Raw genomic sequence first — 25,835 nt, 5'->3', positions numbered from 1 at the left:
CACAATACCTGTCATATTTTGTTTCAATGTTAGCTTCAAACTTATAGTTTTTCACCTAAAGTTGTAGAGATGATAGTATGAACGCAAGTTGCAAGCATTTCGGAAATTCTGTGATGAGATGGATGTTACACAAATTTGTCTGGACGTGAAGGTGTTGCTCTCCATCCCCTGACATACTGCATGACTGTCTTGTAACTGTTTATGAGCTGAAACCGTTTTCACCACTTGTTTTGTGTCTCTCTCTTTGTTGCTCTGTAGTATTCAAACCCATCTTTGCTTCTGCTAAGATGTGTATCAACCCCAATGCTGAGGTCGAGCTCAAGTCCCCCAAAGCCAACCTGTACCTGGAGGTGCAGGACATAGCAATAGAGATGACCAAACCTCAGGTACACACACACACACGTTTTCATTGCCATTCTTGTGGGGACTCACAATTCAGTCCCAACAGCCTGTTATCTCAAACCCCTAATCTTAACCCTGTCCCTTGTAACCCTAACCGTAAAACTGTCACTAAATCCCAACTCCAATTCTAACCCACACCCAAAACCCCTTACAAATAGCACTTGAACTCGTGAGGACTAAGAAAATGTCCCTGCAAGTTCAAATTGTTTTACAATTACGTGTGGACTTTTGGTCCCTACAAGAATCGTTAAATAAGTTTGGTGATACACACAGACATCATCTGTCCTTGCTGCATTATCCAACATATCTGCTATTCTCACCTACAATCACATTCTGGTCGTCAGCTGTTCACTGACACATCTGATGGTTAGAAACCCAGCGTTCCTGTTTATACAAAGCTCACCGTCAGACTGCTTATCACACATGCACTATCTGTTAGTTCCTCTTCAGTGTGTAGATGGGAACTAAAGTACTTATAGTACTCTTTATAAACGAGGCTTGAAACAATTGATGAATCTCATTACATTATTCTGCCAAATTATTTACGTTTATGGTGAGCAATCATGACCAGAAACTTTGGAAAGGATGTTGAATATTCTCATATGAATCATCCTGATTCTGTCCTGTCCTTCTCACGCTGATCTGGTCTGTTCTTCACCTCCTCAGTACCTCACCATGATAGACCTTCTAGAGTCCATCGACTGCATGGTGAAGAATGGGCCCTACAGGAAATTTAGGCCAGATGTCCCTGTGAGCCGAAATGCCAAGCACTGGTAATTGCATCAAAAATCCAAATAAACATCTCAAAATAAATGTTTGTGTTATAATGAACAAATAAACCACTGAAGAGTAGACCTGCATTAGTCAGGGTACGACTGAAGAGTTTCATCTCACGGTGTTGCAGGTGGAAGTACTGCATGACCAGCGTGCTTGAGGTCCACATCAGACGCTTCAACCAGATGTGGTCGTGGTCCAACATCCGCAAGCACAGGCTGACCGTGAAGGCCTACAAGGCAGCTTACAAAGCCAAGCTGCTGACACAGGGGAAACCAAGAGAAGACGCGGAGAAACAGATCCAGGTCATTCTTCAGTTCCAGACACAGTTGAGAGGAGTTGATCCAGTTTTTTGGTGAAATCCAACAAAAAAAAACTTGTTCTCAACCTGTTTTGTCCATGACAGGACCTGGAGAAAGGGCTGGATGTATTCAACATAACCTTGGCCAGACAGCAAGCGCAAATGGAGGTTGGTACAGAAAAGCAGATTTTTTTTCCCACCTCAGTTTATATTGATCCGTTATGAAGGACAACAAACTCCAGAGTACGTTTTACCGCTCTCCCTTCACTCATATGTACATGCCTTTCTTCTTTTCCCACGCCTTCCACACCTCCTCACCTCAACTGGTCCCTCGTTCCCTCCACCCGTCGCTCCCCAGGTGATCCGGTCAGGCCAGAAGGTGGTGGCCAAGAAGGCGGTGGGGGGGCAGAAGCAGGGCGGGGGGGGCTTCTTCAGCAGCTTCTTCAGCAGAAAGGAGGGCAAGAAGAAGGAGCTGGAGGACCCCCAGGAGCAGGAGAGTGAGTCCCCCTTCATGTCCCCCTCCTGTACCCACCGGTCACCCACGGAGTCTTTTCATTAGTTGCCGCGGGAAAAGACGATAACTGTATTAAATGCCGCACAGCATAATACTAGCTCACGCAGTGTTGAACTAACTTTATAACCCACTTTAATAATGTATATGCACTGTGGTAGTTACGCCATGTTTCGACTGAAAGTTTACCGGATGCTTCTCTCCCACCCGTCAGGCACAGGCTTGGATGAGCTGATGACCGCTGATGAAAAGACCAAACTCTACACTGCCATCGGATACAGTGGCAGTTCACACAACCTGGCCTTACCTAAGCAGGTGGGTGCATGTAAACACACACACACTCTCACACTAACGCCTTACATTTCATTAATTTAGCAGACATTTGTATTCTTAGAGACACACATGAAGGATCAGAAGTGCACAGTTTTAACATTCTCACAGGAACACATACACATCATGTGGGTGTTGATGTTGTGTACGTGTTCCAGTATGTGGCAGTGATCATCACCTTCAAGCTCTTCAGGACGTCCATCACGCTGAGGGAGGAGCCTAACGTTCCAGAGATCCTCAAGGTCCAGATGATCGACCTGAGCACCAGCATATCTCAGAGGCCCGGGGCACAGGCTATCAAGTAGGTCCACCTGTCTCTCTCTCTCTCGCTCGCTCGCATGCACGCACGCACGCACACTGTGAAAGGACCACGTGAACACCTGTCTATCTGTGTCAAGTGGATAGTCCAACAACTGCGCTTCTCCCATCAGATAAAGCAACTCATCAGTGCACATCAAATAGAAACCCTGCTCTGATTTGGGTGTAACCCAACAGCGGAAATATGCACATCGAACCTTAATGTAACATAGTACTGGCTCACAGCGATGGCACTTGGTATCTAGCCTGCAATAGCTCTTGACCAAGATTAGATGGTTGCCACTCAGTTGCACGGTAGTTACACGTGCAAGTTGCACACACATGCACACACACTTTGTGACTGGAAACCCGTAAACTAATTGACTCACTCCCTGACAAACACACGTACACATTATGTCCAGGTATCCAACTCCGCAGTACACACTCATTCTCGCTTTCATTCTTTTCACTCACTTCTTCCTCTCCCCCTCTTCCTGTTCCTCTCCCCCTCTTCCTCTCTTCCTCTCCCCCTCTTCCTTTCCCCCTCTTCCTCTCCTTCTCCCCCTCTTCCTGTTCCTCTCCCCCTCTTCCTCTCTTCCTCTCCCCCTCTTCCTTTCCCCCTCTTCCTCTCCTTCTCCCCCTCTTCCTGTTCCTCTCCCCCTCTTCCTCTCCCCCTCTTCCTCTTCCTCTCCCCCTCTTCCTCTTTCTCTCCCCCTCTTCCTCTTCCTCTCCCCCTCTTCCTCTTCCCCCTCAGGGTGGAGGCGGGGCTGCAGCACTGGTATGTGACTGGCCTGGAGCAGCAAGGGGAGGTCCCCTCCCTCATAGCCTCCGTGGGAGGCTCCACCTCCTCCCTGCTCAGCATCCTGTTTGAGCTCAACCCGGAGGACAACCCGGCCGACCAGCTGCTCCGTGTGCACTCGCAGCCTGTGGAGATCATCTATGACGCGGTACTCTGACACCCACAGTACACCCTGCAGTATATGCACATGTGTGCTGCGGCTCCGTGTAGTTTACATGTGGACATACGCAAAGATACTGATGCTAACATCTGTTCCCGCTGACCTCTCGCCCACCCTGTAGAACTCATAAAAGAGACCTGATATTTCCTAACTATTCTTCTTTCTCGCCTCACAGCTGTACACGCACACACACACACATGCCCCCCCTGTATCTAACCGCAGACCAACAGACATTGTCCAGCCAGCAAACATATGACTCACCGTTAATTAAATAATCAATATAATTTTCCCTTGAGGCTAAGTCTTTGTGGGTAATGTTGTGGATAATGTAGTGGGTTATCTAAAGGGTGTAATGTCGATATTTATGATTTACTATACACTACAGCTCAAATACAACATATTGTTCGGAAGGAATTGACTGCATGTTGTACTGAATGTATGTCATGGATGTGTTTTGACGTCGGCCCGTCAGTTGACAGTGAACAGCATGGCGGAGTTCTTTAAGACGGCGAAAGGCGTGGACCTGGAGGTGCTGACCTCCGCTACCCTCATGAAGCTGGAGGAGATCAAGGAGAAAACCGCTACGGGTACGCACCCAGCTCCAGCTCTGCACAAACACCTAGAAACACACACTCTTGTGTACGCCTTCAAAGAGCAATGTTTGGGATCCTCTCACTCATGTTTTTCAAAGCACAATTGACTTCCTGTACTCCAAACGAGCGAACTGCTCTGCAGCTGCTGGGGCTTATCACCTTGATGTTCTGTCAGGCCTGTCACACATCATTGAGAACCGTAAGATTCTGGACCTGAGGATCAACCTCAAGCCTTCCTACCTGCTGGTGCCCAAGTCTGGCTTTTACCAACCCAAGACTGACCTGATGATCATCGACTTTGGTAGTTTACAAGTGAGTCAAGGAACCTTAACTTATTAGCAATGTTGTGCGAGTGTGTGCGTATACGTGTATGTGTGTCTCATAATGTGCGTTGTATGTAGTTAAACAGTGTGGACCAAGGTAACCAGCAGCCAGCGTCTCCCAGCTTCTCCTCCCTGGAGGAGATCATGGACCGAGCCTATGAGAGATACTCCCTGGAGCTACGCAGTGTCCAGGTGCTCTACAGCAAGTCAGGTACACACACACTCTCACACACACACCCTCTCGCACACACACACACTCTCTCTCACACACACACACACACACACACACAGTATTACAAATGGCAAAAGGAGTATAAGATGGAAACATAATAATTATAAAATGTGTCAATGTATTCATAATTTCTATATATATATTATGTTATATTTCATAATACTGTATGTGTACCTACATTTGCCTACTTTTGGAGATGACGTTGTTGCAGAGTTGTCTTGGTGCCCATGCAGATCTCTCTGCATCTCTCTCCCCAGGGGAGACATGGAAAACTGCTCGCCTACAGGGCTCGTCCATGCAGCACATCCTCCAGCCAATGGACTTCACCGTCCAGCTGGCTAAATGCATGGTGGACAACGACGCCAGAATGGCCAGGTACACCGTCTCAGGCCAAAGATACATTTTGGTCGTGGCCTCACATTTTTATGTCAAATTATTTATTCATTAAAACCTCTTTTCATTGCTTTTTTAAACTAGTATCACAATGGTTTTCGACATTTAAATTGGGATTATTACAAATATCACCAAAGGTCTATAGGTAAGGTATTGGTTTGTGTGACAGGTTCAAAGTGTCAGGGGAACTGCCATTGCTCCATGTGAAGATCTCAGACCAGAAGATCCAAGGTGTTCTAGACCTGGTCAACAGCATCCCCCTGCCCCTTAAGGGCTCAACCCCCTCCACCCCTACTGGGAAGGTACACTTAGTACAGTCCATTAAAACCACACACACAGGATTTTAGGGCTGTGTAGATACACTGGGCCGTTTTGGACATTTTGGGTTATGTTAGGAATAATATTGTAAATGCTGTGGAAAATGTGTACAATTCATCCTACCAATATTAATAAGGTACATGTATTTCTAGGTGCTGGCGCTAGCTGATACCAGACCAAGAGTTCTAAGTATAAACCCCTCAACTCTTCCATATGCAATGGAAACAGGTATTGATTTCATGTACATTCACTCTCTTGATAAACTAGGAAAGGTATAGGTAAGCACAGTTGGCAAGTGACAAAGATCAGTGAAGAGCTGTGAAACAACAGCGCCCCCACCGGGTGTCTGGAGAGACCATTATCCCCACAATTGCCTCTCCAGGTAGAAATTGCCCTTGGGCTCAGATGCAGAATTACCTTATCCTTACTGGATTTCAACCCTAATCCTAGGACAAGAAAACAACTGGCTGTAGATTAGGATTTACATTTAGTCATTTAGCAGACGCTCTTATCCAGAGCGACTTACAGTAAGTACAGGGACATTCTCCCTGAGGCAAGTAGGGTGAAGGTCATTTGGCACAGCCGGGAATCGAACTGGCAACCTTCTGATTACTAGCCCGCTTCCCTCACCGCTCAGCCACCTGACTCCCTACTATTTAGGAAGGGTATATTTCCCATAGGAGTGTGCATAGGAAGGTATACATTTCTATGTCATGAATTCTTTAGTCAATAGATGGTGACTATTCATTGCTGCATGTATGACTTCTACAGTACAGAAAAATGTGTCCATGTTCTGCTCTTCCATAGATTCTGATGAGGATGCCAGTGAGAGGTCCATGATGAATGAAGACCACCGGCGCTCGGCCAGTGAGGAGCTCACTGACGTGCAGTTCAAGTTTGAAGTCAAAGCGGTACAGAAGACTTATGGATGAAAGATATTATGTGTAAAAAATATTTTGTGTTGTTGTATTCTCATGATCACGACTTAAGAAAAAGTTGGTATGTTGTGATCTTGTGAAACAACTTTCACTAGTAGTGGACTGAAGCCTATTTGTGATGGACGGTATGTCTTAGGCAGGAACCATCAAATTGTTAGATTAGACATGACGTATTGTCGAACAATCATGTTTTCTTTTGTTATTTGTAAAAGGAACTTACACCTACCTGTAATGTGTGTGTGCACGTGTGTGTGTGTGCACGTGTGTGTGCGCACGAGTGTGTGCACGTGTGTGTCATTGTGTCCCTGCTCAGGTGCTTCTAGAGTTGACTCGTCAGGCAGACCAGGAGAACACCGTGCTGGCCCTCAGCGTCACCCAGCTGGGAGCCGAGGGCAAGATGAGGACCTATGATCTGTCCATCACCTCCTACCTCCGCAAAGTAGGCCTGGACTACTGGGAAATCAGAGGTTAGGATTAGGGCACACACACACTAACTTGGTTCTGTGAGTCATTGAGTGCTTCCTCTCTTTCTGAAACCAAAAGGCCAAATGGTATGGTATCGATGGTACCATCGAAAAAACGACAGCTGTTTCACTTACTACTGTCATGTTAATGCGCACAGATGATTCCGCATATAACTTGAGAGTAACAGCTCCAATCAGGTTATTGCGGTGGAAACGCTGTTTTATTAGAATACAACCTTGAGTGAACACAAGTTATGATCTCCTTTTTTGTCTCTCAGATGCCCAAAATCAGCCTCTTCACCTAATCAGCTCTTCTGACAAGCAGGGCTGTGACCTACTAAAGGTGGAATACATCAAAGTAAGTGGACCTCACAAGCCCTTTGTTTGCCTCTAATTCACTCCAAAAGCTTTCCACTTTAACGCAAAGTGAACAAGTAAAAGTAGCTATTTTGGTAAGTGTTATGATTAAAACATAATTGTGGTCTATCTTTATGGCCCAAAGTAGTCGCATACTTGTTTTCATCCCTTTGTTTTGGTTTGTTTAATTATTTTTTCCAGGCTGATACTAATGGTCCAAACTTCCAAACCATGTTTGACAATACTGAGCAAACACTGAAGGTGGGTGATTCATTGGTGTTTCTTCTCTGTTGCCGAGACAACAGACAGTAGATGCTGTATGAGGAGGTGCCGTGTAATGTGTTTATCAAACACCATTTGTCAGCACTGAACTTTAGCATTGACAGACTATAAAACACTTAGCACGGGACTATTTTATACACTTAAAGTACTTAAATACTTAAAGCTGCATTTAAGGTCCTCACTTTTCTATGTCATCACTGTGGCAAGTTCCACATGATCATAACCGATTAGCCATACCATATAGATTATATAACGCCTTTTGTTTTACAGAAATAGGTTTTTACAAAATTATTTAGAGGTAGCAAATATTTGTAAATTATTTGTTTGAATAGCTTTTTGTTCCCTTAAGTAAATGTTTCTAATAGAGGCTTACTAATATACTGTACAGTATTTCCTGGCAGATCTACATTTTTGGACATATTAGCGACATATTCTTTATTTTATACCCAAATAATTGGATTGGACTGTAGTCCCATAGTGGTCAGGCTGTTGTTCCAAACATGTCTAGTGCCTGCAGCTTTGTAGTGATGTGACCGTGTGTGTATACAGGTGGAGTTCTCCTCGTTGGACTTCCTTCTCCATACCAAAGCTCTGCTGTCTACCATAAACTATCTGAACACTGCCGTGCCGCAAGAGCTCACCACCATTAAGGAGCGTGAGGCCAAGACGCAGGTGCAGAAAGGCCGACAAGGCAGGACAGGTATACTGACCTTGCCTCACTCGCATGCACCTCAAGGAGCCTCACATTCTATTGGACCGTCTCAACATCCGTATGGTTTCGTCAGCCAAATATTGTCTCAAGAACATTTTAATTATCCCTCAAAAGGGGACATTTATTTGGTCACTGGAGGATTTCAAATAACTTAGTTTACAATTCCCTATGCTTTGCAGTGTTGAAAGGATCCAAAGATGCCAACGTCTTCAATTTTAAGTTGTTTGCCATGTTGGGTTGTTTCCGCGTGGAGGTCTGTGATGACCGACGGAACATCGCTGATATCAGAGTCCAGGGTAAGTTCTACTGTGCACTGTGGCTCCAAAATACACACTGGTCCTTGACTCTGACAATTATTCTGTTAGAACTAAGCACTTCAGACCCTGGATCTTCAGCTGTTCTTTATGCACTATTTGTCTGTTGCTTTGCATAAAAGCTTCTGTTAAATGGAATGAAATATAATGGGAATGATTGTGAAACAATAAAGGATTCAGCTCATTTAGATCATCAATATGCACTTCAGATGAATGTATTCTGTTGGTGCATGAAGTACACATTCCGTTCATCATTTCCTTCATTAGGTATTGATGCTTCTGTGCTGGTTCAGGCCAAACAGACAGAAGTGTTTGCAAGGCTCAGAGACATTGTAGTGATGGATGTTGACCCCAAAACAATTCACAAAAAAGTAAGTATGTATAAGTATGTATTGTATTTTACCTTGCGTGTGTTGCATTTTTGCCTTAAAACCAGTAGGATTACACATTGCTCTTGTTGCATTTATTATTTGTATGTCGATAATTGCGAGTTTTACACAGAGAAGTAGGTACATAATTAACGAATCATGCATGTTATTCTGTTTGGTGAATACAACATGTTTCAGAACACCATATAGCAAACACCTGATGTTCTGTGACTTCCTGTAGGCGGTGTCTATCATGGGGGAGGAGGTGTTCAGCTTCAAGTTGTCGCTGTACCCCTGTGCCACAGAGGGCGAGGCCTACTCTGACACCTCCAAGGTGGACGGGAAGGTCACCATGAGACTAGGCTGCATCAAGATTGTCTACCTCCACAAGTTTCTCATGTCACTGCTGGTGAGAGCGAGCTATACCAGCAATGCATATCTGTTAGTTCCTACAAACACAAAACTAATTGTAGTAGAGTTTAGCAAGATAACAATAAATGGGGATGGGTATCGCTCAGTGACTGAGTATTTGACTGCAGATCAATTGCAAATATTATTATTTTTAAATCAGTTTGTTGTATGTTTAGCAAATTATTATTATTATGGATGGCGATGTATGCTTTGATTCATAAATGTGTACGGTACTAAGCAAAGCATCCATAATGTTTTTGTTGTTGTAGTAAACTGTACAATTCACTTTTCTTTGCCAAAACTGTCCTTAAGCTTTTGTAAAATTCTTCTTTCGACCTCTTTATGATGGAATCATCCAGAGGATGCTTCTGTGTTCTCTTTCTTGTATCAGAGCATGTTTGCTGTGGATTTGCTTTCATTTATTTCTCTCCTTCCTAAATCTGTCTTGTTCTTTCCAGGCCTCTTTTAGCTATCAGTATCCCTCTCCTGATGAGGTACATGCTTTGGCATGAAGCATTAAACTGCATTAAACCTTTGCTTTGCAGCTTTATCCAACGATGCTATCACACTTTAAATCCACACTTTAGACTAATGTCACTTTGTAAGCCAGACCAGTTTTTTGGGGAACTAGAGACAGTGTTCTAATACTTTACCCAAGACTAACACTTTTCCAAAAATGCACCTTAAGTGTAGTTTTTCCAGGTGAAAGTTTTTGATTTGGGATCTGGCTTAACTTTGTCAGAAAACCATGTCCTTAATGTTTACACTCCACTGTAAGACACATGCATCCCCTGTTTTAGCAAGTGGGTTAGTGTGAAGCCTCCTTCAAAACCCTTTAGGATGTTGACTGTGCATGTCAATGTTCTTTGAAACACTGGCCTGACCTTTCACTCACAAACATCAACTGAAACACCAACTCAGATATGAAGTGTAAAGTTTGTATTGATGTATGTGAACAGGAAGAAGTCTCAATGTTGATGACAATATCATCTTGCTAGGTCCACCTTTTTGTGTGTGTTTCACCACCACTCCTATTGTGTGACCTAAATGTTGAGTTGTGTGAACTATAAAAAATGAAAAGCACTCCTAATTCATATTTGATTGAATTCAGATTGTATTTGGTATGGTAGCCATATTTGACTAAATGTTGTACAGCTGCGTTTCAGATATTTACTTGAGGATAGTGACCTATTTGTGAAAAGTTCATATCAACTTGGAGTACAAGCAGCCGTTAAACGAACAAGCACATCTGGTGAAGAGATTGAGGCTAGCAAACTATAGCTTGATATGTGCATTTGTTGGATGCAGACGTCTGTTTTGACACTGAATATGATGCTATGGGTCTTGTTCGCATGTTAGTATGTCTCCTGCCTTTTAGTATCTTGTCAGCACTTTGGGTAGTTATCTGTACTGGAATGGTTTGTCTGAGCACGAAAAAGGAATGCTTTTCATACACAACATGTAAGAGTAACCAAACCTCACTTTTTCATAAACGCTTCTAATATCACTCAACTGCCATTTGTAAACTTGCCTACTCTGTATTTTCTTCCTTCTCTTGTTGTCCCTGTCATACATGTGTGAGAATTCACTTGAGTAAATTGACATTGAGTAATTTCTAACTAGCCTAAACATTTGTATTACTTACTTAATACATTTCCTTGCATGAATGCCTATCACCAAATCACCTTGGGGTCGTGAAATTCTCACACATTTCCAACAACTCCTTCTAACTGTGCTTTCTTGATCCTCATCATGGCTTACATACTTATGGATTCATGCACAGACAATCTCAGACCATTTTTATTGTATTGATTGGAATCTGCTATGTTTCCCAGAGGTTTGTGGACAACTTCCAGACAGCTAAAGAGGCCCTGAGTGCAGCCACTGCTCAGGCAGCAGAGAAGGCAGCCTCTAGCGTCAGGGACTTTGCCCAGAAGAGCTTCCGTCTCTCCATGGACATCCGGCTGAAGGCCCCCCTCATCATCATACCACAGTCCTCCGACTCCCACAATGCCTTTGTGGTGGACCTGGGTCTGATCACCGTGGGCAACAGTTTCAGTCTGATGTCAGCCGAAGGGCTTCCTCTCCCAGCCGTGGTAGAGAAGATGGATGTGAAGCTCAACCACCTCAAGTTGTCCAGGTGTGTGTGTGTGTGTTTGTGTTTGTGAGCATATATGTACTCTTGCGGGGTAGTAGAGTTTATCAATAATTATTGTATCTTATCTTTTCTTTTAGAACTAGTTTGAAACAAGGTTCTCCACAGCCAGACATCGAGATCCTCCAGCCAATAAACTTGGAACTGCTTGTCCACCGCAACCTGGCAGCCTCATGGTTCACAAAGATCCCTGGGGTCCAGGTCCAGGGCGTTCTCAAGTCTATGAACGTAGGTGCATCACCTATATCACTTCCAATCCCCTGTAGTAGAAGACAGCAATATTCTGAGTGAGTTCTCAAAGTTTGGCATGGCATGTTTTCTTAAGCCTGCTCTTTTCCCTTGTCGCAGATGGCACTTGGGCAAGAAGATTTTGCAGTTCTGATGAAGATTCTGGTTGAGAACATAGGGGAGGGAAGCAAAGAGCACAGCATGGATGTGAAGAGGCAGGTGGCACAAGGTAAGAATGATTGACAGAACCAGTCAACAATGAAAATGACTTTACATCTCTGAAAGATGAACTACACGGTCTGTCTTTGCCTCCATTGGACTCCCTTATTTACAGAGAAAGCAGAAATGGCCGAACAGCAGATAGACATGGTGTCTTTACCAATTGGTTCTGAAAGTCGGCATGCTTTGACAAACGGAGGCCCCAGTGAAAACACAGTCAATGTCCTCCTCAACTTTGAAATCAAGGAGGTACAGTACAGTTGGACCCCTACACCTTATCCTAGCCGGGCTTGTCCACCATCCAAGAAAATGCATTTGGCCCAACTGTCCTTCAGACTTTTGTAGATGACAGCTTATATACAGACATTTCTACATTTCCATCTCTTCAGGTGGTGCTGAAACTGCAAAAGACCAGGGAGGAGAAGGAGAATCCATTCCTGGTTCTGCATGTGGCTCACCTAGGTATAAACACCAAAGTCCGAAAGTACGACATGGATGCCACCACATACATCAAGAAGATCACCATGAAATGCCTGGAATTTGCCGGTCAGTTTCCGTTTCCGAGTCGGAAATGCATGCCACTGTACACCTTTTTATTATTGCTCATACACTTGAAAATGTGTTTGGTTTCTCTGTGCAGATTCCAGTGGCGAGCCGCTGTGTCTGATCAGTTCTTCGGTGGAGCCTGGTGCTGAGCTTCTCAAAGTGCAATACTTTAAGGTGACTCCTACTTTATCTTTGTATTTCAATGCTAAGGTTTGAATACTGACTCACCAGGCTGAAAGATAGACAGACAGGCTTGTTAAACAGACAATCACGTTGACAGAGGCATGATGCCATATTATATCCCAAGACAGCCTTTTCTAAGGCCATGCTTTTTGTGCTGAGCACCTGTGGTGTTTGGCGTCAGGGCAACCCAGTTATGTCCTGGAGCTTTTTTTAGTTCAGTTCCATTTAGGTACAGTAATGGTCTACATTGTAGACAGTTCAGAGACTTGTTAATTTCACGAGCAAACATCAGCTGGGATGGTGATGACGATGATGCAGGCTTGCACAATGCTGGATGAAATGGGAGGGGGTGAGAATGGTTCCGATATGTTGATAAACGATGGGGTGGAATAACATTTCTTTCACAGAAAAACTCCATGGGAAATAATATCGCTAAGCAAGATTGTCAATCACGGTCTTTATGACTGCACTTTTTCTTTCTTCAGGCTGACAGAAATGGGCCGAATTTTGCAACGATCTACAACAACATCGAGCAGAGGATGGATGTAAGTGAGCCCATCGACTGTTGTTGGCCATTAAATGACAGTCTTGTCTGCATACGCTTGATTCACATTCATGTGCAAGATTATTAATACACATCAGTCATTGTAATTCCTTTATGGCTTTGAAGGGTCATAAATAAAACTGTGTGAAGCCCGCCGACAGCCCTGTCTCTTTGTGTGACTTCAAAATGTCCCAGTTGGATTATCTGCCCGGGAGACTGAATAAAGTGACTCCGACTGGCCTCATCTCGGACCCCTCATATCTCCCTTTCTCTTTTTCTCACCCTTTTGTCTCTCTCTCCATCTCCAACTTCATTCTCTCTTCCATTGCCACCCCCCTCCATCTCTGTATAGGTGACATTCTCATCTCTGGACCTGTTGCTACACACTGAGGCTCTGCTGTCCACCATCAACTTCCTGTCTGCGGCCCTGCGCCCCAGCAGCCCGCCCTCACCAGAGAGGGAACCCAGACAGATTAAGGGGGAGAGCAGGGCCGCCTCAGCCAAGTCAAGTAAGCACATTTAAACACCCACATTCACACACGTTGCAATAATAAATAATGTATTCAGACATGTTTCGTTTTTTTGTGACATTTACGGGGTGGATTTAAACCTGGGATCACTTGATAAACAGGGAAATGCTCTACCACTGAACTAGACCCTCCCTCATACACACACAAACAAGGTAGGGCAAGGATTTGACCAGGGTAAATACTGAATTCCTGTTATGTGACTGAAAACTGATTCAAACACATTGGTGAGAAAACAGTGCCAGATTATCTCTGGGAGGTAAGTCATTACTGTGTGTGTGTGTTCAAATACCCTGTCATTGTGTTCAAACATGTGAGAGAGAGATGGGGAGAGGAGGGCACAGCAAGGGTTAATATACAGTAGTAAAAAGTCAAGAGAGACAGCACATACTACAGTCAAACAGATGTATACAAATACAGTTTAAACAGTCCCAGAGGCTTTTCCTGCCCTAACAGGTTTAAACAGCAAAGTCAAAACAGTGACCAGATACTGGTCAGGCAAACACCATAAGTAGGCCATCCACTTCAACCCACTACCTCATTATCTGTGTATTCAATGCTCATGTCATACTGTAAGTACTCTACTGCCTTTGCACACACAAGTTACACACAACATTTACAGCTTGACCCATTTCCCATAATGGGTTACAGTGTCAATAGAGCAGTGGGACCCTTTGTGATTATAGCCTATAGCCTGTCTAGAATGTTTTAAAAATAGACCCCCACACACTTCTGAGCCTTGTTCACCTGAAGGACCCTGTATTTCTGTTGAGTGCTGTTAAGTGTGGGTGGATTCCAAATCTCCCTCTCTGCTCTCTCATAGCCAGATGATGGAAACCGCAGTCTGGAAACAGCTTCACAAAGGGCCCTCTGCATAACAGACCATCCATTATGTCATACGGGGTATCGGTCATTCAAAATGTGATTAATGCAGAACATTGAGTGCGTGCGGTTTTGAGTCCACCATTGTGTTATCTCAGTGAATTCATCCTCATTTATTGGTTTTCAGGGATACGTGGCTTTTTCTATGATCAACTGCATTTTTGACACTGCCCGTTTCCATGCCAGCTGCTCTAGGTTCACCTTCGGACAGTGACGTGATAGATCTGAAGATCACAATGCGGCTAGGGGCCTTCAACGTCCTAGTGTGTGACCAGAGAAGCAACATGGCCGACATCAAGATCCAAGGTAACCGTTTACTCGACCGTAACCTTGAACTCTGAACAAGTTCATTTGAACGCCTCCTCCTACTATGGATGTGGTGCTGGACTTCTGTCCAACATGATGGCTGACTTGAGCGTGTGTAAAGAGTTTAATAGAAAATGTTTTGTTCTGGTTTAGGCATTGATGGATCTCTGCTGATGCAAGGACCCCAAACACACATATCCTCCCGTCTGAGGGATTTCATCGTCATTAATGTTGATCCTAAAAGTATTCACAAAAAGGCAAGAACGGCATCATACTGCCAACTCACTTTGTAATATTGGCATTTGCTGCATCATTGTGGACAAATACATCATTATAATGGGTAAATGCTGCTGTCATTACATTTAATTTAGGACAGGAATTTGACATTTAGTACTGAAAAAAAGCTTGTAACTTGTTTTCTTTCTTCTTGCAGGCTATCTCAATAGTAGGGGACGAGGTGTTCAGTTTTGCCATGAGTCTGACCCCCAAAGCTACGGAAGGAGCCGGATACGCCGACACATCAAAGGTGGACGGCAAGCTCAAGCTAAACGTGGGCTGCATCCAAGTGGTCTACCTCCACAAATTTGTTATGTCTTTACTGGTAAGTCTTCACACGTTCATTTTCACATTGAAGCAGGCTTCCTGATGACATGTTATGTGTATTTTTCAAAAGTGGATATGTTGAAAATGTTCTTTCTTTTCTCAGAACTTCACCAACAACTTCCAGACAGCTAAAGAGGCCCTGAGTGCAGCCACTGCTCAGGCAGCAGAGAAGGCAGCCTCCAGCGTCAGGGACTTTGCCCAGAAGAGCTTCCGTCTCTCCATGGACATCCGGCTGAAGGCCCCCCTCATCATCATACCACAGTCCTCCGACTCCCACAATGCACTGGAGGTGGACCTGGGTCTGATCACCGTGGGCAACAGTTTCTCTCTGCTTCCTGTAGAGGGCTGTCCTCTGCCTGCAGTTATTGATAACATGGACATACAACTCACGCAGCTTAAACTTTCCAGGTCTGCTTTTCTTTCATTGCATGCCATCATTTAGCAAAAGTCAAGATATACTTTAAAATATTTCATCATATAACATATATATATTCATATAACAAAACTACTAGTACATACGTTTGTAAGTCTATTTACTAATCTATGTTCCCTCAGAATTTGCTTGGATACGGAGTCCTCTCCGCCTGCCACTGAGCTCCTGGAGCCTCTCAACCTGGTCCTGACTGTGAAGAGGAACCTGGCAGCGGCATGGTACCCCAAGATGTCCGCCATCGAGATCGATGGAGACTTAAAGCCCATGAAGGTACGTGTATACATACCGATGTGTACATAGTTTCATCATACACTCTTTTTCGCCAGTTATGAACAAGGGTATAAGGGTCTTTGCTACAATAGTGTCACAAAGCAGACTCTTTGTTGAACTCTGTTGTGCCTTAAATCAATAATTCAGCAGTAAACTAGCCTTACAGTCAACTGTTTACCATGTTTCACTAGCAAGATTAGCTTAAGTCAAGTGTTGGTCCTTGGGTCCTCCTCAGGTTGCCTTGAGTCAGGGCGATCTGACAGTTCTGTTGAAGATCCTGACGGAGAACATTGGAGAGGCTAGCAGCCTGCAGTCTGAACCCCAGACCAGTGTTGAAGCTTCTCAGAGACTGGCAATCACTCCACAGTGGAAGACGGGCTCCCCTGTTAAAGGTTAGAAGGCTCAAGCAAACCGTAGAACACAAACTGAATCCAGTCTGTGAATATCGGGATGGAAATGTTATTAGTGTGTGTGTGTGTGTGTTAATTTGATGTATTTCAATATCTTGCTATTTTTCTCTTTTCCCCAAGGTGGCTTTGAGAAACAACATGAATGTAATGACGAAGAGGAAGACGAGCCCCTGGCAACTATGACGTTCAATTTTAACATTGAGTCACTAGGGCTGGTCCTCTACAGCGACGATCCTAAACAGGTAGCTGCCCAGCGTTTCATAGATGCACAAAGCTTCGAGGACAAACATAAACACAGTAGTTAGTATCTTGTACTAATTACTCAGGAATGGCAATGTTTTCTTAAGCAGACGTAGTTTATTGTTAATGTGCTACAACATAAACTCTCAATCTGAACGCTTAGGAACTTATTGTTCCAAGCAGTGAACTGGATGTAATTACTACATTTTCTTAACTGACATGTTTGGCACAACGGTTCAGCAATTATTGATTTTTTGCTGGCGAAGTGACCTGTTTGTCCGTGGTCCCTGACAGAAAGCAGCTGTGAGCCAGCACCAGTGTGGCATGCGACTGGGGGAATTTACCCTCCATCTGATGAAGGCTTCAGGGAAGATGTTCAACAACGACACCATGGAGGTCAACACCATCCTCACGGCCTGTACCCTGGACGACCTGAGGACGGGCATGCAGAGGGTCACCTCACGGTGAGAGAGGATCAGGTCAGACCTGCTGGGTCATGTCCTGGGTCCATGTTCTGGTGAGGGGGTGACTGAACAGCAGCTAATGTTGAAGGATCCACGCGCTGTAACTCACCCGCTCATTCAGTTGACTTGATTGTAGGTCAGAATTGAACCTACATGCCAGCCTTACCCCTTTCCTGTTAACCGCAGGATGGTGGGCAAGCGTGATGAAGAGAGCGACCAGGCCATGATCGACGTGACGTACCGACAGAGCGCCCAGGAGCGGGAGGTGGTAGCTGTGCTGCAGAACCTCTACCTGTGCGCCAGCGTGGAGTTTCTCATGGCCGTGGCAGACTTCTTCATCCAGGCCATGCCCCAGAGCCCTCCAGTGCCCACGCGCACCGCCCAGCCCGACAAGACCATCCAGCTGCCACTCAAACAGCTTGCAGAGCCTCGCGCTCGCACCAACTCTGGTGAGGACATCTGGTGATTCATCCAAAATAAAAGACTTGCATTTTTGTTGTGACATCGCAGTGAACTGAGAATATGTGTAACTAGCTAGAGTACATTGTAGTGTATAATATTTGACTACATCCAAACACTTTTTCCTCTGAAACAAATATGAATTGTAAAACCATTTGGCCCTCTCTCTGCTCCACCCCAGCCATGCCCAAGACCAAGCTGCGGGCGGTGGTGGTGGACCCAGAGGTGGTGTTTGTGGCCAACCTGATGAAGGCTGACGCCCCTGCTCTGGTGGCCTCCTTCCAGTGTGACTTCTGCCTGAAGGCCCAGGACGATGGCACCCAGAATATCAGGGCCAATCTGCGGGAGCTCAAAGTCCTGGCCTGCTCCTTTATTAGGAACAAGGAGGACAAATCTGTCACCACGGTACCATGAGGATTTTGATGAGTTGTGATACATGTACATTTGTAGATTGTTCTTTTTTTTTTTTTTTTTTTTTTTTTTTTTTGCTGTTTGTTCACCTCACTCATTATAATCCACATTGGGTATTGCTTCATAGGTTTTGAAGCCGTGTTCTGTTGCCCTGGAAACTACAACCCTGCCCAAGCAACCTCTAAATGGATCTCTGACTGTGGAAGAAGTCATTGTTAAGGTACATTGCACTTTTAATTCAAATTTGAAGTAAGTTGTACTGTTAAGGTCCAACACTAAGCAAAAAACACATCATTGATCACACTTTTCCCATGTTGGTAACATTTTCAAACATCCGTCTTCTCCAGATCTCTCCAGTCATCCTCAACACTGTCATGACCATCACCGCGGCCATGACAACCAAATCCAAGGACGAGCAGAGCGAGCAGACCAACGAGGAGGTCAGCTCCCTGTGGTCGGTCATGAACATCTATGCCTGCAACTACTGGTTCCTGGGGGTGGATGCAGCCTCCGAGGTCACTGAGAGCTTCAGGGACCAGGACGGGGGGAACATGGGCGAGAGCTTCGCCGTGGACGTCAAGGTGGTCCAGGTGACCATGGAGTCCGGCCTGGGTCACAGGACAGTGCCGCTTCTGCTGGCGGAGTCCTCCTTCTCTGGGACGGCCAAGAACTGGTCGTCTCTGCTGCACCTCAACGCCGACATGACCCTAGAGGTGAGAGTGGGGGAACGTCTGAAGACACCTTCTTATGGAAACACCTTACCGGATATTCACTTTCAGACAGATCGTGTGGGATATTGTGTTTGTTACTCGACTTGCTTTCGTGGTCCCAGTAAGCGCCAGGCATGTGCAGGAAGGCTGAGTGTGTGTCGTCTGGTCTCAGGTGAACTACTTCAACGAGACTCATGCAGTGTGGGAGCCCCTGATTGAGAGAGTGGACGATGGCAAGAAGAGATGGAACCTCAAACTGGAGGTAGACGAGAGCTCCAGCCATCACACTGACGAGGGCAGTGCAGTAGTTAACTGCCACAGTATTTACATTTACATTACATTTAGTCATTTAGCAGACGTTCTTATCCAGAGCGACTTACGGTAAGTACAGGCAAGTAGGATGAAGTGCCTTGCTCAAGGACACAACGTCATTTTGGCACGAACTGGCAACCTTCAGATTACTAGCCCGATTCCCTAACCGCTCAGCCACTTGACTCCTATTTCAGAATGTCAATACAGATGTCAACAATACAGATCAGTTTGTGACTTAGCCTTACCCATTTAGCTACGTTACTAACATCCTATTATATATAAAGTTGGCAGGTTTATAAACTCCTATGACCTGGATAAACACTATGTTTGTGAGTATGACAATACACTCAGATAGCAATATCGTTTTACGAGAAGGAACCCTAATCAGCTCATTGTTTCTATCGCAGTGATTTTGTTCTTTTCAAAATGTCATTGCCTCATTGTCATTTCCTGTAGATGAAGAACAATCCGGTCCAGGACAAAAGCCCCATGCCCGGTGACGACTTTGTTATGGTCCCCGATCCACGCACGGCCATCAACATCTGCTCCAAGGACACCATGAACATCACCATATCAAAGTGCTGCCTCAGTGTCTTCAACAACTTGGCACAGGTACAAACAACTCTGCTCTGGATGTAAATACAGAGCTCTGGTCGACCGAGAACAGGAAATAAAGCATGTCAATATGGCTAGATTAGATTTGCGGATCAACACTCGACAAAGCCAATTGGGATTTGATTGTGTGTGTGATAAGCAAGATATTTCAATTGGTTAGGGCCATTGCTCTTTTTGATTTGATTAAATAAGACCCAGGTACATACAGCAGTCTGCTGTGTGGCTTTATTTTCTCTCCGAGTTGAACTGCTTGCAGATGAGGGTGTGTATGCATTCAGTCACTCGAAACACAACCCCATCAGCTGCTGTGTTTTGTTTGAAGTCAGAGATGTTCGAAGATAAAAAGATACCTAGGACCTTAAAAGTGCTACCTACTTAGTATTTTACTTCAGTTAACATTTGTGTATAAGAAAGTATAGGGAGTATGTGTAATTATCCAGACCTCTGTTAATAACATTTCATGCATTCATTAGTTATTTGATACTTTGTGTAGCCTACTACAGTTAGGTCCATAAATATTTGGACATTGACACAATTTTCATCATTTTGGCTCTGTATACCACCAGAATGGATTTGAAATGAAACAATCAAGATGTGCTTTAAGTGCAGACTTTCAGCTTTAATTTCAGGGTATTTACATCCAAATCAGGTGAACGGTGTAGGAATTACAATACATTTTATATGTGCCCCCCCCCCCTTTTTAAGGGACCAAAAGTAATTGGAGAATTGGCTGCTCAGCTGTTCCATGGCCAGGTGTATGTTATTCCCTCATGGGAGTTCGTTATTTCATTGACAAGGAGCAGGTAAAAGGTCTAGAGTTCATTTCAAGTATGGTATTTGTGTTTGGAATCTGTTGCTGTCAACTCTCAATATGAAGTCCAAAGTGCTGTCACCATCAGTGAAGCAAGCCATCGTTAAGCTGAAAAATCAAAACAAACCTATCAGAGAGATAGCAAAAACATTAGGTGTGGCCAAATCAACTGTTTGGTACATTCTTAAAAAGAAAGAACGCACTGGTGAGCTCAGCAACACCAAAAGACCCGGAAGACCACGGAAAACAACTGTGGTGGATGACAGAAGAATTCTTTCCCTGGTGAAGAAAAACCCCTTCACAACAGTTGGCCAGATCAAGAACACTCTCCAGGAGGTAGGCGTATCTGTGTCAAAGTCAAAAATTAAGAGAAGACTTCACCAGAGTAAATACAGAGGGTTCACCACAAGATGTAAACCATTGGTGAGTCTCAAAAACAGGAAGACCAGATTAGAGTTTGCCAAAAAACATCTAGAAGACCCTGTACAGTTCTGGAACAACATCCTATGGACAGATGAGACCAAGATCAACTTGTACCTGAATGATGGGAAGAGAAGAGTATGGAGAAGGGAAGGAACTGCTCATGATCCAAAGCATACCACCTCATCAGTGAAGCATGGTGGAGGTAGTGTTATGGCGTGGGCATGTATGGCTGCCAATGGAACTGGTTCCCTTGTATTTATCGATGATGTGACTGCTGACAAAAGCAGTAGGATGAATTCTGAAGTGTTTCTGGCAATATTATCTGCTCAGATTCAGCCAAATGCTTCAGAACTCATAGGACGGCGCTTCACAGTGCAGATGGACAATGACCCGAAGCATACTGCGAAAGCAACCAAAGAGTTTTTTAAGGCAAAGAAGTGGAATGTTCTGCAATGGCCAAGTCAATCACCTGACCTAAATCCAATTGAGCATGCATTTCACTTGCTAAAGACAAAACTGAAGGGAAAATGCCCCAAGAACAAGCAGGAACTGAAGACAGTTGCAGTAGAGGCCTGGCAGAGCATCACCAGGGACAAAACCCAGCGTCTGGTGATGTCTATGGGTTCCAGACTTCAGGCTGTCATTGACTGCAAAGGATTTGCAACCAAGTATTAAAAGTGACAATTAGATTTATGATTATGTTAGTTTGTCCAATTATTTTTGGTCCCTTAAAAAGGGGGGGGCCACATATAAAATGTGTTGTAATTCCTACACCGTTCACCTGATTTGGATGTAAATACCCTGAAATTAAAGCTGAAAGTCTGCACTTAAAGCACATCTTGATTGTTTCATTTCAAATCCATTGTGGTGGTATACAGAGCCAAAATGATGAAAATTGTGTCAATGTCCAAATATTTATGGACCTAACTGTATATAGAGAGTCAACATCTTGGTATTTGTGAGCAGGCATTCTCCGAGGGCACTGCCTCCACCTTCGACCACTCCCTGAAAGAGAGGGCCCCCTTCACCATCAGGAACGCGCTGGGCATCCCCCTGATCGTGCAGCACAGCTCCAGCCTGCGCATGCTGGACTCCCCCTCCCAGGGCAAGCTGCACGAGGTGGGCGTGGAGCAGAGTGTGGACCTGGAGTACTCTGTCTACCAGTCCTCCAGAGGGAAGCTGTCAGCCTTACAGCGCCAAGAGAGCTGCCTGTTCAACCTCAGCATCGGTCAGTGCAACCCTCAGACTCTATTGTTGTATTTTATCAACAGAGAGCTTATATTCACCCCTTGCACCCCTCTTTAGTTGTATCCCCATGCGAAATCCACTTGGTTCAATCATGACTATAGGGAATTGCTGTCAAACATGTCAAATGAATGAAATCACACCTGTCGAAGGGAGAATTGTCCATTTGATTCCATAGATAATGTGCCCTGGCGAATTGACAAATGCATTACAATTGTGGGGATTTGTGGTTTCTCTATACCATTAAGCGCTGTCATTCAGAAATTATTAAGTATCAATCTCCGGCATAGTCTCCACTGCCATTGTATGTGACGCATGTGTCACCCCCCCCCCCCCCCCCCCCCCCCCAGTGCCCTCGGGCTACAGTGACATCTCCAACATTGCCGTGGACAAGCCTGGCCGCAGGCTCTACAATGTGCGCGGGCCCATGTGCCAGGAGGCAGTGTCAGTGCTGCTGCAGATAGACGCCTCAGAGGGCAACAAGGTCATCACGGTGCGCTCGCCGCTACAGGTCAGACACCTGCTGGACACGTTAATAGTGAAGCCACTAACGTGTCGGCACCAATACAAATCCTGATTCAACTCCCTTCAAACGTGGGGGGGAGTTTTGAAGGCTCGTTTTGTGCTGTTTCATTCCAGATCAAGAATCATTTCTCGGTGCCCTTCACCGTACTGAAGTACTGTGCTACTTCTAGAAGCCTGGTCGCCATCGGAGTGGCGGAGCCAGAGAAAGAGTTCCACATTGCTCTGGAGTCCTACAGGTACACTCACTGCTGAGGCTGGATCGCTCTATCAGCAAAGCTGACTGATATGGTTTGAAAAGAGAAGGTCTTTGTAGCAAGGTGTAGCTAGCACACTATTTTTGGACCCTACCCCCTGCTCTCCACCCTCCCCCCCCCCCCCCCCCCCCGCAGGTGCCAGCTGTTCCTGCGCCCCGCGGGCTTCTTGGATGGCCAGTACGGGCCCTCCTCCACCTGCGTGGCATGGAAGGAGCACGTGCACCTCAGCTCAGAGGTGCGCTCCCTCCTGCAGTGCCCCTCTACCGACAGCAGCTTCCTGCCCCTCATGATGACCACGCTGGCCGTGCCCGACGACCTGCGGCACATCTCCAGCCAGGGCGAGGACGACTGGGACCCTGCCTACATCATCCACCTGCATCCCACCGCCACCCTGCGCAACCTCCTGCCCTACACCATACGCTACCTACTGGAGGTAAGGGCCGCTGGACATTGACTGTGTACCTGAGTTTGAGCAGTTGGAACTATGTAAAAAAAATATTTGAACTCTTTTATTTCTGCTGCCCACTAAAATACAGGAACCGGTTTGAAATCACTTAAGCACTGTCTGTGGTTTTGTGTGAAAGAAAATACAATATTGCTTTTAATTTAGAATCAAATAGTTAGAATGTTTCTAGCCTATTGATCCACACTCAGAAATTCCTGGATATGACTTCAAACATTCACGCCCGGTCCTCCACCCCCCCGCAGGGCTCCGCAGACTTCCACGAGCTCCAGGAGGGCAGCACGTCCGACGTGCTCAACGCCCGCATCGGCGGCGAGATCATGGAGCTGGCGCTGGCCAAGTACCAGGGACGCAACTGGAGCGGGCGCGTCCGCCTCAGCCAGGACGTGCCCGAGTTCTTCCAGGTGTGCTTCACCTGCGAGTCGGACCCCAAGCTGAGCCTGGACGCCAGCGTGCACGTGGTCCGCGCGCCCGGCCGCCTCCTCCTGTCCGTCTTCAGCCCCTACTGGATCATCAACAAGACGTCCAGGGTGCTCCAGTACCGGGCGGAGGACGTGGCCGTCAAGCATCCGGCCGATTTCCGAGACGTCGTCCTCTTCTCCTTCAGGAAGAAGAACATCTTTAGCAAGAACAAGGTCGCTGCTGACATGTAGATTTGGTCATGATTCATGACATCACGAGAAACGACAACTAGAAATGTTGCCCCCAGCAGCAGACGAGAGAATAACTCGCTTCACACTTGGTCAACCACAATACCTAATGCAAATGAGCCTCTTTTGACTTTTTGTTCTTCAAAAGATGATATGGATGCATTTGACATGTGTCCGACTGTGGAGTAACAGTGTTTGTTGTGTCGCAGATCCAACTTTGCGTGTCCACCAGTTCCTGGTCGGATGGCTTCTCATTGGACACCGTGGGGAGTTATGGCTGTGTGAGGTGCCCTGGAAACACCATGGACTTCCTGGTAGGAATACACAATGGTGTCCATAATATCTGGCTCCACGTACAATGATTTGAAATAACAAAATGATAATAGTCAGTTAGCGAACACTAAAGAATTCACCCAGCCACTCTGTTGCAAATCCACATATAACTACAGCCAACAAATCCGCCAAAACAGCTGTGTTGAACGTGACCTGCAGCACCCCAGTGTGTCTCACAGTCTCTGTGTTGTAGGTTGGAGTGAGCATCCAGATGAGCAGCTTCAACCTAACCCGGATTGTGACCATGAGTCCCTTCTACACCCTGGTCAACAAGTCCTCCTACGAGCTGGAGGTGGGGGAAGTGCCGGACCAGGAGGGCTTTGTGGACGGGAAGTGGCACTACATCTCCTCCACTGAGGTGACGGTCATGGGGGCCGCGGCTGTCGAGTCATTTTCCTTTATAAAAGGGAGGGGACAGATTTGCCGTTTTCAAAATGAGTGTTATTGAAACCTACGTCCCTGCTGATGGTTATAGTAAGACGTGTGTGTCTGACTTGTATGCCTTGTGTTCCAGTGCCTGCCCCTGTGGCCAGAGACCACCACAGGGAAGCTGTGTGTCCGAGTAGTGGGCTCCAACTCCTCCTCCAAGTCCTTCTTCTTCAACAAGCAGGACAACGGCACCTTGCTGGGCATGGATGTCGTAAGTGCTTTATTTTACATGGCTAACAGCACAATGAAAATGTGACGTACTCTGTTGACAAACTCATTTGTTTACTTTGACTCAAGTATTCTTTTCAGTTGTGTCAGACTGTCAGTTGTGGTGACCCATGTGGTTATGTTAGTTCCTATATTTCAGTTGAGACCTCAGAGAAATCACTACAGAGTTGCATTTAGGGGTTGCACAGAAGAAATGGATTCATCCTTGCAGTACCTCACACAGGAGCAAAGTGACCAGATATATGTACCGTATATCTATTGTGTATGACCTTTCCACTGATGGTTATTTGCCCCTATTGCCTCCCCGTGCAGTATGGAGGGGTCATTGTGGATGTGAACCTGTCAGACCACTCCACGGTGATCAGCTTCACTGACTACTACGAAGGAGCCGCCCCCGCACTCTTAGTTAACCACACGCCCTGGGTCAGCATCAGTTACAGGCAGAGGTGAGCAGCCGTCACCACACACCTTCACCATGCTCACTATGGCAACACAGTCTGTGGTACTAAGTCCTGGTCTAACTGAATCCAGATGGGTTGAGTGATTGGATTAATGATTGAATTGTCATGTGGGGGGATATTATACCAGTTGTCACTGTCATCTCACAAATGAGCCTGTGGTTGGTGTAGAAATTGGTACTTATTAGATAGCATATCTGAATGTTATTATAGATATATC

The 25,835-nt window shown here is 45.5% G+C and overlaps 1 protein-coding gene across 6 annotated transcripts in view; it reads left to right on the top strand.

Moving 5' to 3' along the window:
• Positions 1–25,835, top strand: part of vps13c (vacuolar protein sorting 13 homolog C) — a 49,475-nt gene that overhangs the window by 13,341 nt on the left and 10,299 nt on the right. For 4 of the 6 annotated variants that reach the window (XM_062471362.1, XM_062471360.1, XM_062471361.1 and 1 more), the window contains 54 exons: positions 259–386; positions 1,069–1,175; positions 1,307–1,481; positions 1,583–1,645; positions 1,836–1,974; positions 2,203–2,303; positions 2,477–2,619; positions 3,370–3,562; positions 4,047–4,161; positions 4,343–4,479; positions 4,569–4,701; positions 4,980–5,097; positions 5,285–5,417; positions 5,586–5,661; positions 6,241–6,344; positions 6,685–6,838; positions 7,114–7,193; positions 7,394–7,453; positions 8,024–8,174; positions 8,366–8,482; positions 8,768–8,871; positions 9,110–9,277; positions 9,738–9,773; positions 11,115–11,419; positions 11,515–11,662; positions 11,783–11,891; positions 11,997–12,130; positions 12,271–12,427; positions 12,522–12,601; positions 13,096–13,155; positions 13,507–13,663; positions 14,750–14,869; positions 15,023–15,126; positions 15,303–15,470; positions 15,576–15,880; positions 16,028–16,175; positions 16,411–16,567; positions 16,706–16,827; positions 17,120–17,289; positions 17,476–17,738; positions 17,930–18,153; positions 18,287–18,379; positions 18,507–18,872; positions 19,042–19,131; positions 19,638–19,793; positions 21,997–22,258; positions 22,626–22,786; positions 22,915–23,036; positions 23,190–23,487; positions 23,763–24,152; positions 24,377–24,481; positions 24,694–24,858; positions 25,015–25,140; positions 25,470–25,603. In XM_062471362.1, the coding sequence (XP_062327346.1) occupies positions 259–386; positions 1,069–1,175; positions 1,307–1,481; positions 1,583–1,645; positions 1,836–1,974; positions 2,203–2,303; positions 2,477–2,619; positions 3,370–3,562; positions 4,047–4,161; positions 4,343–4,479; positions 4,569–4,701; positions 4,980–5,097; positions 5,285–5,417; positions 5,586–5,661; positions 6,241–6,344; positions 6,685–6,838; positions 7,114–7,193; positions 7,394–7,453; positions 8,024–8,174; positions 8,366–8,482; positions 8,768–8,871; positions 9,110–9,277; positions 9,738–9,773; positions 11,115–11,419; positions 11,515–11,662; positions 11,783–11,891; positions 11,997–12,130; positions 12,271–12,427; positions 12,522–12,601; positions 13,096–13,155; positions 13,507–13,663; positions 14,750–14,869; positions 15,023–15,126; positions 15,303–15,470; positions 15,576–15,880; positions 16,028–16,175; positions 16,411–16,567; positions 16,706–16,827; positions 17,120–17,289; positions 17,476–17,738; positions 17,930–18,153; positions 18,287–18,379; positions 18,507–18,872; positions 19,042–19,131; positions 19,638–19,793; positions 21,997–22,258; positions 22,626–22,786; positions 22,915–23,036; positions 23,190–23,487; positions 23,763–24,152; positions 24,377–24,481; positions 24,694–24,858; positions 25,015–25,140; positions 25,470–25,603 (8,134 nt within the window). The remainder of the gene's footprint in view (positions 1–258; positions 387–1,068; positions 1,176–1,306; positions 1,482–1,582; positions 1,646–1,835; positions 1,975–2,202; positions 2,304–2,476; positions 2,620–3,369; positions 3,563–4,046; positions 4,162–4,342; positions 4,480–4,568; positions 4,702–4,979; positions 5,098–5,284; positions 5,418–5,585; positions 5,662–6,240; positions 6,345–6,684; positions 6,839–7,113; positions 7,194–7,393; positions 7,454–8,023; positions 8,175–8,365; positions 8,483–8,767; positions 8,872–9,109; positions 9,278–9,737; positions 9,774–11,114; positions 11,420–11,514; positions 11,663–11,782; positions 11,892–11,996; positions 12,131–12,270; positions 12,428–12,521; positions 12,602–13,095; positions 13,156–13,506; positions 13,664–14,749; positions 14,870–15,022; positions 15,127–15,302; positions 15,471–15,575; positions 15,881–16,027; positions 16,176–16,410; positions 16,568–16,705; positions 16,828–17,119; positions 17,290–17,475; positions 17,739–17,929; positions 18,154–18,286; positions 18,380–18,506; positions 18,873–19,041; positions 19,132–19,637; positions 19,794–21,996; positions 22,259–22,625; positions 22,787–22,914; positions 23,037–23,189; positions 23,488–23,762; positions 24,153–24,376; positions 24,482–24,693; positions 24,859–25,014; positions 25,141–25,469; positions 25,604–25,835) is intronic. The other 2 variants (XM_062471363.1, XM_062471364.1) reach the window with 1 other exon arrangement.

The sequence above is a fragment of the Osmerus eperlanus genome, chromosome 10 (genome assembly GCF_963692335.1).
Source record: "Osmerus eperlanus chromosome 10, fOsmEpe2.1, whole genome shotgun sequence".
In the NCBI taxonomy this organism is placed as follows: Eukaryota; Metazoa; Chordata; class Actinopteri; order Osmeriformes; family Osmeridae; genus Osmerus; species Osmerus eperlanus.
Note: the sequence above shows the minus strand (reverse complement) of the source record. Positions and strands in the feature narration are given on the sequence as shown.